Genomic DNA, 10812 nt, shown 5'->3' with positions numbered 1-10812 from the left:
TACTGGGCTGTAGCTTTAGAGTAATGAGCCTGGACAGTCCCATACTCATTTAGTCTATGAAGTTTCAGTTTTTTTTTTTTTTTTTTTTTTTTAGACAGAGTTTCGCTCTTGTTGCCCAAGCTGGAGTGCAATGGCGTGATCTCAGCTTACCGCAGCCTCCGCCTCTTGGGTTCAAGTGATCCTCCTGCCTCAGCCTCCTGAGTAGCTGGGAGTACAGGCACCCGCCACCACGCCCCACTAATTTTCTATTTTTAGTAGAGACGGAATTTCTCCATGGTAGTCAGGCTGGTCTGGAACTCCCGACCTCAGGTGATCTTCCACAGCCCCCCCGGCCTCAGCCTCCCAAAGTGTTGGGATTACAGGTGTGAGCCACTGCGCCAGGACTTGAAGTTCCTGTATTTTAAAGGTACTTTCGTTTTTATCAAGACCAGTCTTTTGCGCCCTTGTTCTGTTCCTTTTCTTTCCTTCTGGAAGCTGAAGCCACTTTCCGGGAACAGTTAGGAATGCCCAGGCCTTGAATGTGTGATTTTCTGATGGTCTCCAAATCCTCTCTACTCTCTGCCATAAACTGTAGGTTCCTGGTGGGTTTCCTGAATCCAGTCACCAGTTCATGAATGACTCACTGAAGACCTGTCCTGCTCGAGGTATTGTCTATTTTGTTTCTAATGCGATTGGATTTTCTTTTATAATTTTACTATGCTGCTGGCAGATCTGACTTCAAATATTACTAAAGAATTCTATACCATTGTTGTTGTCGTCATTATTATTTTTTTACTTCAGTGTCCACAGTACCATGTAAAAACTAATATTATTTTTGACATTTGAAACTCAGGCCAATTTCCTTTATTTCATTTTACCAATGTCTTTAAATGTTCAGGAGAATCTCACATGATTGATGCTGAGTAGACTGCCTTGGCCTATTCATGAATTTAAGATGAATGCTGTAGTGTTTATTGATTGACTGACTGATTGATTGATTGATTGATTGGTTGAGATGGAGTCTTGCTCTGTGGCCCAGGCTGGAGGGCAATGACGTGATCTCGGTTCACTGCAACCTCCGCCTCTGTCTTCAAGTGATTCTCTTGTCTCAGCCTCCCAGGTAGCTGGGATTACAGGCTTGCACCACCACAACCAGCTAATTTTTGTATTTTTAGTAGGGATGGGGTTTCACCCTATCTTGGCCAGGCTGGTCTCAAACTCCTGACCTCAAGTGATCCGCCCACCTCGGCCTCCCAAAGTGCTGGGATTACAGGTGTCAGCCACCGCACATAGCCTGAGAAATGCTGTAGTGTTTTAATATAGACTATGCTGTTGACTGTGGTTTCCTTTACTGGGTTAAATTGTCCTTGGTGGTCTGGCGCGACGGCTCATGCCTGTAATCCCAGCACTTTGGGAGGCCGAGGTGGGCGGATCACGAGGTCAAGTGATCGAGACCATCCTGGCTAACAAGGTGAAACCCTGTTTCTACTGAAAATACAAAAATTAGCTGGGCCTACTCCGGAGGCTGAGGCAGAAGAATGGTGTGAACCCAGGAGGCGGAGCTTGCAGTGAGCCCAGCCGAGATCGCGCCACTGTACTCCGGTCCAGGAGACACAGCGAGACTCCGTCTCAAAAAAAAAAAAAATTAGCTGGACGTGGTGGCGGGCGCCTATAGTCCCAGCTACTTGGGAGGCTGCTGCAGGAGAATTACTTGAACCCAGGAGGTGGAGGTTACAGTGAGCCGAGATCACGCCAAAGTCATGTTTCTTGAATACCTACTAATGACACAGGAGCTAAAAAGAAATTATTTAGGCAGCTAGTGAGGGTAAGAGAGTCCTTGGTAAGAGTTTCCGTTTTAACAGAAAGCATCCCCCAGAATCATTTCTTTTCTAACAAAGAACAGCCTGAAAAATCAAGCTGCTGACATAGAAAAGCAAGCTGCAAGCTTGCACGGGTGAATGCTGTGCCAATGGGAAAAGGCTACCTGGGGGCCAGGAGTGTTCAACACGGAGGCTCCATCTTCCTTTTCTTTGTCAACCATGTGCGCATTAAAAAGCAGGCAATATCGCTGGGCGGGGTGGCTCACATCTGTAATCCCAGCAGTTTGGGAGACTGAGGTGGATGGATCACGAGGTCAGGAGATAGAGACCATCCTGGCCAACATGGTGAAACCCTATCTGCACTAAAAATACAAAAATTAGCCAGGCATGGTGGTGGGCACCTGTAGTCCCAGCTACACGGGAGGCTGAGGCAGGAGAATCGCTTGAACCCAGGAGGCAGAGGTTGCAGTGAGCCGAGATCATGCCACTGAGCTCCAGCCTGAGTAACAAGTGTGAAACTCCATCTCAAAAAAAAAAAAAAAAGAGATTCTTCATGCACTTTGTAAACAGCACACCTGGTCCAACCAGTCCGTTGCACCCTATGTAAATCAGACACCACCTCCTCAAGCTTATCTATAAAATCCATACATTTCACTACGGAGCTGGAAGACCCACTAGGCAGCCCCTCTCTCTCTGCAGGACAGAGCTTTTCTGTTTCTTTCATCTATGAAACCTCTGCTGTTAAACTCACTTCTTGTTCGTCTGTGTCCTTGATTTCCTTGGCGTGAGGCAGTGAACCTCAGGTATTATCCCAAACAAATGACACTACTTCACTAAGTGACAGGTACCATGTACCTCTCTGGAAGGAAAAAACACAACCTCAGATCCACCAATAAACGTAAAATTGCCTACTTGAGATGCACATCAGGAAAGAGCAAAGGATGGTCTCTTGTGGGGCTCACACTCTGACCCCCCTAACCCTCACTCTCCACTCACTGGTTTCTCAAATCCCAATTACTAAGCTCTCTGAGCCACCTGCAACCAGTCATTTCATCCTCCCAGCCTACCCTGTCTATTCTTTCCTTCCTTCCCCTGTTGAATCATGACCCAATCTTCCTCTCTTAGCTCCAAGATTCCTATTTCAGAACCCACCTTCCCAGACTAAATTGGTCTTCCATGATATTTTTCTGGTCTTTGATTAATTAAATATCTGTAGGCATCAGTAACACTGCCCTTTTTCTACCATGGTAAATGTAGTCATTTATTTTCAAATCTTAAATTTGTCTTTTGATTTTCCAGCATGACATGATTTATATAAGTCTTGAACATTTTGAACCAAATCCGTGAATTACATATGTCGATGATCAACTCTACTGACCTTCGTACGCTGCATCCCCACTGGAAAACACGTACACACGAGAACAGACTCACTCGTGACTTGTGTTTTATTTTAATGGCTGTGTGCTTTTGTTTTCTCCTCTTATATATGTAGTCCACATGCTTTTTTGTCTTCTTGGAAGAATCACCTGGCAGGCATTCTGAAGGAAGGAGCCACAGGAACCTTCATTAATTAGAAGCGCTGCATGGCAGTCAAAAGAGGTAACAGTTCTATTCATCTTGACCAGAATTCCATCCTTGATGGTTAACACAGTTTAAGATGGATATTAAGAAATGACACTTATGCAAGGCAGGTTATTGCGCTGTTAAGAACAGAAGCTCACATTTATGATATGGCCGTTGTATGCCACAGAAACCAGACCAGAAAAATGACATGCATCATCTCATTTAATTTCACTCTTCAATCTTTCCATGCAGGAAATATTTGCTACTCTTATTTAGAGGTGAGTTATCTGCAACTAAGAGGATTTACATGTCTTTCTTTTTTCTTTTCTCTCTTTTTTTTTGAGACAGAGTCTCGCTCTGCCACCTAGGCTGGAGTGCAGTGGCCGGATCTCAGCTCACTGCAAGCTGCGCCTCCCGGGTTTACGCCATTCTGCCTCAGCCTCCCGAGTAGCTGGGACTACAGGCGCCCGCCACCACGCCCGGCTAGTTTTTTGTCTTTTTTAGTAGAGACGGGGTTTCACCACGTTAGCCAGGATGGTCTCCATCTCCTGACCTCGTGATCCGCCCATCTCGGCCTCCCAAAGTGCTGGGATTACAGGCTTGAGCCACTGCGCCCGGCCTCTTTTTTTTTAGATAGAGTCTCACTCTGTTGCCCAGGCTGGAGTGCAGTGGCATGATCTCAGCTCACTGCAACCTCCGCCTCCCAGGTTCAAGCGATTCTCCTGCCTCAGTCTCCCAAGTACCTGGGACTACAGGTGTGCACCACCACGCCTGGCAATTTTTTGTATTTTTAGTAGAGAGAGGGTTTCATCATGTTGGCCAGGCTGGTCTCGAACTCCTGATCTCGTGATCTGCCCGCCTTGGCCTCCCAAAGTGCTGGGATTACAGGCATGAGCCACTGTGCCTGGCCACATATCTTTCTTAAGGTCATACAATAGTAAGTTAGTGGACCAAAATTCTGTTCCAGAAAGTCTCTCTCAAGATTCCATTTCCTAAATTACACCTATATATTTTACCTTGAAAGAGTATATATCCAAAATAACTATCTTATAAGGATTATTTTAATAATATCAACAGCTATCATTTACTGAGACTCTTTTTTTTTTTTTTTTTTTTTTTTTTTTTTTTTTGAGACGGAGTCTTGCTCTGCCACCCAGGCTGGAGTGCAGTGGCCGGATCTCAGCTCACTGCAAGCTCCACCTCCTGGGTTTATGCCATTCTCCTGCCTCAGCCTCCCGAGTAGCTGGGACTACAGGCGCCCGCCTCGTCGCCCGGCTAGTTTTTTGTATTTTTAAGTAGAGACAGGGTTTCACCGTATTAGCCAGGATGGTCTCGATCTCCTGACCTCGTGATCCGCCCGTCTTGGCCTCCCAAAGTGCTGGGATTACAAGCTTGAGCCACCGCGCCCGGCCGAGACTCTTATTATACACAAAGCCATTTTTTTTTTTTTTTTTTTTTTTTTTTTTTTTTTTTTGAGACGGAGTCTTGCTCTGCCGCCCAGGCTGGAGTGCAGTGGCTGGCTCTCAGCTCACTGCAAGCTCCGCCTCCCGCGTTCACGCCATTCTCCTGTCTCAGCCTCCCGAGTAGCTGGGACTACAGGCGCCCGCCTCGTCGCCCGGCTAGTTTTTTGTATTTTTTAGTAGAGACGGGGTTTCGCCGTATTAGCCAGGATGGTCTCGATCTCCTGACCTCGTGATCCGCCCGTCTCGGCCTCCCAAAGTGCTGGGATTACAGGCTTGAGCCACCGCGCCCGGCCACAAAGCCATTTTTAAAACCTCACAAACAAGTGATGCTGACAATCACATTTTTAGAAAAAAATAATAAACATACAGTTAGATAAAAGGTATGTGTTCTTTTGATCAAGAGCCGAGTAGCGTGACTATAGTTAACAACATTGTATTGCATATTTCAAAGTAGCTAGAAAAGAGAACATGAACTGTTCCCAACACATAGGAAGGATAAATACTCAAGGTCATGGACACCTCAAATACCCTGACATGATCATTATGTATTCTATGCATGTAACAAAATATCACATGTACCCCATAAATAGGAAAAACATTGAGGTATCAATGAAAAATAAGGAACTAAAAGTTAGCTGTCACATCACCAGTGTCAGGTCACAGAAAAAAAGATTGCCTGAGTTGAAAATGCGTATCTTAATCATGATTATACACCTATTAGCATGAAGGAACTATGGAGATGTATCAAGAAAAGACATGGCATGTCTTCAGTTATTTGGAACGGTCCTATGAAAGAAGAAATTACTGTCCATAGGTTGAATCAAATAATTAAAACTCATGAGTATATGATAAAGGAGAAAGATTGCTGCTAAATTAAAGGTAGTTTGAGAAACTCTACACATTTCAAATGGAATGAGGCTACCAAATGCCTGAGTGAATCAGGATCTTTGGAAGAACTCCCTAGAGGTTGCATCCAAGGGTGATATTGAAGAGTGATTGAATGCTGCTTTTTCCTCCTTTCCCAGTAGACACACCGGCTACATGAAAGCAGAAAACCATACAGAATTATCAGAATTCCTCCTCCTTGGACTCTCAGATGATCCTGAACTGCAGCCCGTCCTCTTTGGGCTGTTCCTGTCCATGTACCTGGTCACTGTGCTGGGGAACCTGCTCATCATCCTGGCCATCAGCTCTGACTCCCACCTCCACACCCCCATGTACTTCTTCCTCTCCAACCTGTCCTTTGTTGACATCTGTTTCATCTCCACCACAGTCCCCAAGATGCTGATGAACATCCAGGCATGGAGCAAAGACATCTCCTACGTGGGGTGCCTCACTCAGGTGTATTTTTTAATGATGTTTGGTGGAATGGATAATTTCCTGCTGACTGTGATGGCCTATGACCGGTTTGTGGCCATCTGCCACCCCCTGCACTACACGGTCATCATGAACCCCTGCCTCTGTGGCCTCCTGGTTCTGGCATCTTGGTTCATCATTTTCTGGGTCTCCCTGGTTCATATTCTACTGATGAAGAATTTGACCTTCTCCACAGGCACTGAGATTCCACATTTCTTCTGTGAACTGGCTCAGGTCCTCAAGGTGGCCCACTCTGATACTCTCCTCATTAACATTGTCTTGTATGTGGTCACGGCACTGCTGGGTGTGTTTCCTGTAGCTGGGATCCTCTTCTCCTACTCTCAGATCGTCTCCTCCTTAATGAGGATGTCCTCCACCGAGGGCAAGTACAAAGCCTTTTCCACCTGTGGGTCTCACCTCTTTGTGGTCTCCTTGTTCTATGGAACAGGACTTGGGGTCTATCTCAGTTCTGCTGTGACCCATTCTTCCCAGTGCAGCTCCATGGCCTCAGTGATGTACACCATGGTCACCCCCATGCTGAACCCCTTCATCTACAGCCTGAGGAACAAGGATGTGAAGGGCGCCCTGGGAAGACTCCTCAGCAGGGCAGCCTCTTGTCTCTTATGGGGTACAACCTCAGAACTAAGAGGATGCTATAGGTGCCTTAAGCAAATGTGAATTCACATATCCTGAATCTTTTTCTCCCCTAAAAGATATGTTGCAGTTTCCTATTTTCAAAGCACCTATGACTTTGCTTAACATGTTTTTGTATGGGCGGGCATGGTGGCTTACGCCTGTAATCCCAGCACTTTGGGAGGCAGAGGTAGGTAGATCATGAGGTCAAGAGATCGAGACCATCCTGGCCAACAGGTGAAACCCCATCTCTACCAAAAATACAAAAATTAGCTGGGTGTGGTGGCACGCGCCTGTAGTCCCAGCTACTTCGGAGGCTGAGGCAGGAGAATCGCTTGAACCCAGGAGGCACAGGTTGTGGTGAGCCAAGATGGCGCCACTGCACTCCAGTCTGGGTGACAGCTCGAGAGTCTGTCTAAAAAAAATAAAAAATAAATAAAAGATTTTGCATTAGGTTGGTGCAAGAGTCATTGCAGCTTTTGCCATCAAAAGTAATGGCCAAAACTACCATGACTTTTGCACCCACCTAATGTATTTCTGCTGAATTGCTCCCTCAGTAATTCCTTTTAAAGTTTTCTTCTCTGCCCATAGTCCTTAGTTCCATCTTTGATCCATTTTCTTAGTGATTCCTGAGATTTCTAACTTGACATTATAAAACTTTTCATGTCAAATGCTGGCACGGGTCCTCAGAAATGATCCATTTGAATGTTACTGTTCATCTTTTTCTTTGTTTGTTTGTTTTTGAGACGGAGTCTCATTCTGTCGCCCAGGCTGGAGTGCAGTGGCCGGATCTCAGCTCACTGCAAGCTCTGCCTCCCGGGTTCACGCCATTCTCCTGCCTCAGCCTCCCGAGTAGCTGGGACTACAGGCGTCCGCCACCTCGCCCGGCTAATTTTTTTGTACTTTTTAGTAGAGATGGGGTTTCACCGGGTTAGCCAGGATGGTCTCGATCTCCTGACCTCGTGATCCGCCCGTCTCGGCCTCCCAAAGTGCTGGGATTACAGGCTTGAGCCACCGCGCCCGGCCATTACTGTTCATCTTAATTTGATTTTGCTCTTGTTATCCCTGGAAGAAATAGAATGAAATTCACAAAATATTCAAAGTGAAGTACTTACCATATCAAAACTCCGCTTACTAGTTTATATCTATAAGCTATTTCATCCTAAAAACCTTTCTTTGACTTATTTTCTCTCATTCACTCTTATTTCTCAGAGGAAGAGATTGAGTTGAGGTCGGCTATATCAGGCAGTGTGACGCTGCAGCCTCACTACTAACTTTGCTGACCCGAATTTCGTAAAAATACAGACTTTTCAAGTTGAAAGCTGGGATCTAGATTCACAAGCTGGTTCATTCATAAAATCCATAGAGATTAGAGTCACAAGCTGGTTCATTCGTAAAATTCATAGAGATTAGATTCACAAGCTGGTTCATTCATGAAATTCACAGAGATTAGTGCTTTGGAGTACCCTGAGTGTTGCTTCATTCCTTGTGATTCCTGCTTTTGTCCTTCTTTCCTTCTCCCTTCCCTTCTATCCTTCCTCCTTTCTCCCTTCTTTCTCTTACTCTCTTCCTCCATTTCCTTGTTCCTCTAGGTTGTTTTATTTGTTTTTTGGTTTTTGGGTTTTTTTTGAGAGGGAGTCTGGCTCTGCCCCTCAGGCTGGAGAGCAGTGGCGCAATCTCGGCTCACTGCAAGCTCCGCCTCCCGGGTTCACGCCATTCTCCTGCCTCAGCCTCCGGAGTAACTGGGACTACAGGCGCCCACCACCACGCCGGGCTAATTTTTTTTTTTTGTATTTTTTAGTAGAGATGGGGTTTCACTGTATTAGCCAAGATGGTCTCCATCTCCTGACCTCATGATCCACCCGCCTAGGTCTCCCAAAGTGCTGGGATTACAGGCGTGAGCCACCACGCCCGGCCAACAGTTCAACTTCTTGATAACAGCATTCTCACAGGTACTAGGTGATATGTGATTGAGGTTTGAATTTGCATTCCTGAAGATTTGTGAAGCTGAGGGTTTTTTCATAGACCTGTTCATTTGCATGCCTTTTTTCTAGTAATGTCTATTTTCGGATCCTTTGTCTATTTTCCAATCATATTGTTTTCTCACAATTGAGTTGAATTTCATACAGTTTTAATATTCTTTCTTTCTTTTTTTTTTCTTTTTTTTCTTTTGAGTTGGAGTCCTGTCGCCCAGGCTGGAGTGCAGTGGCACAATCTTGGCTCACTGCAACCTCTGCCTCCCAGGTTCAAGCAATTCTCCTGTCTCAGCCTCCTGAGTAGCTGGGATTACAGGCACCTGCCACTACGCCCGGCTAATTTTTGTATTTTTAGTGGAGACAGGGTTTCACCATATTGGTCAGGCTGGTCTTGAACTGACCTCAAGTGATCCACCTGCCTTGGCCTCCCAAACTGCTGGGATTACAGGCGTGAGCCACTGTGCCCGGCCTGAATATTCCTTCTTTAATAGGTCCTTTTTTCTTTTTTAAAAATTTAATAGAGATGGGGTCTCCCTAGGTTGCTCGGTCTGGTCTCGAACACCTGGGCTCAAGTGGTCTACCTGCCTTGGCCTCCCCAAAGTGCTGAGTTTACAGGCCTGAGCCACCACACCCGGCCCCCTCTTTAATTTTGCAAGTATATTCTCCCAATCCATAGAATGTCTCTTCACTCTGTAGATTGTTTCTTTTGCTGTGTGGGAGCTTTTTAGCATGATGCAATCTCATTTGTCTGTTTTTGTCTTTGCTGCCTGTGTTTTGGGTTCTTACCAAAACATCATTGCCCAGTGTAATGTCATGGAGCATTATTCCTATGTTTTCCTTCAGTGGTTTTACATTTTCAGGTTCACTGAGACCTGAGATGAGGATCTACTTTCATTCCTCTGCATGTGGTTTTCCAGTTTTCCCAGCACCATTTATGAAAGAGACGGTCCTTTCCACACTGTGTGTTCTCAGCATCTTTGTCAAAAAATGATTTGCCATAAATTCATTGATTCATTTCTGCACCACCTCTTCTGTTCCATTGTCCTTTGTATCTGTGTTTCTATTGGTACCATGCTCCATTTTCTTAACAGAATGTTTCGATGCAGAAAAGTTTTAAAATTTGATGAAGTTCAATATATCTATTTTTTTCTTTTGTTGCTCATGCTTTCACTGTTGTATCTAACAATCTGCTTCCAAATGAAGTATCATCAAGATATTCCTCTATGTTTTTTTCTAAGAGTTTTATGATTTTAGCTATATTATATGTAAGCTATTGATTTTTTTTTTTTTTTTTTTTTTGGATACACAGTCTCATTCTGTCACCCAGGCTGGAGTGCAGAGGCACGATCTTGGCTCTCTGCAGCCTCTGCCTCCCGGGTTCAAGTGATTCTCCTGCCTTAGCCTCCCGGGTAGCTGGGATTACAGGTGCCTGCCACCACGCCTGGCTAATTTTTGTATTTTTAGTAGAGATGGGGTTTCACATGTTGGTCAGGCTGGTCTTGAACTCCTGACCTCAAGTGATCCACCCGCCTCAGCCACCCAACGTGCTGGGATTACAGGCGTGAGCCACTGCGCCAGGCCTGTTGATCTGTTTTTGATTTGATTTGATTTTTGTACATGGCAGAAAGTAGGGTTCAATCTACTTCCCTTTGCATCGAGTTTGTTCTGGGAAGGATTTAGTTTGATGTGCTGTGAAACACCCTACTAATAACATCCACGTGGCAGCAGAACGCGTTAGCCTAGGGTTCGATCTGTCTAAGTGGTGGTTGTCAGAGCATTGGGTTTATCCAAATGTCCCAAAGGCAAGATTATGTTTGACTGAGCCCTGCTCATGAACGTTCAGTTCCTCATCAGGCCAGCCTCTTCTCCATGACAGATCAAGGTCTCAGAACTAAGTGGATGTTGTAGGTCCATTAGGCAAATGTGAATTTAAATATCCCGGCTCAACCAGGCGCGGTGGCTCATGCCTGTAATCCCAGCGCTTTGGGAGGCTGAGGTGGGTGGATCACTCAAGGTCATGAG

The 10812-nt window shown here is 45.4% G+C and overlaps 1 protein-coding gene across 1 annotated transcript; it reads left to right on the top strand.

The window, feature by feature from the left end:
- The first annotated feature begins 5861 nt into the window (after positions 1-5861).
- On the top strand, positions 5862-6859 carry LOC117074965 (olfactory receptor 7D4). Its single transcript, XM_033196926.1, has one exon. The coding sequence runs from the start codon at positions 5867-5869 to the stop codon at positions 6857-6859; it is 993 nt and encodes a 330-aa protein (XP_033052817.1). The 5' UTR covers positions 5862-5866.
- Positions 6860-10812: the final 3953 nt, after the last annotated feature.

Source organism: Trachypithecus francoisi, unplaced genomic scaffold (assembly GCF_009764315.1).
Source record: "Trachypithecus francoisi isolate TF-2019V2 unplaced genomic scaffold, Tfra_2.0 Lachesis_group5, whole genome shotgun sequence".
NCBI classification, from domain to species: domain Eukaryota; kingdom Metazoa; phylum Chordata; class Mammalia; order Primates; family Cercopithecidae; genus Trachypithecus; species Trachypithecus francoisi.
Note: the sequence above shows the minus strand (reverse complement) of the source record. Positions and strands in the feature narration are given on the sequence as shown.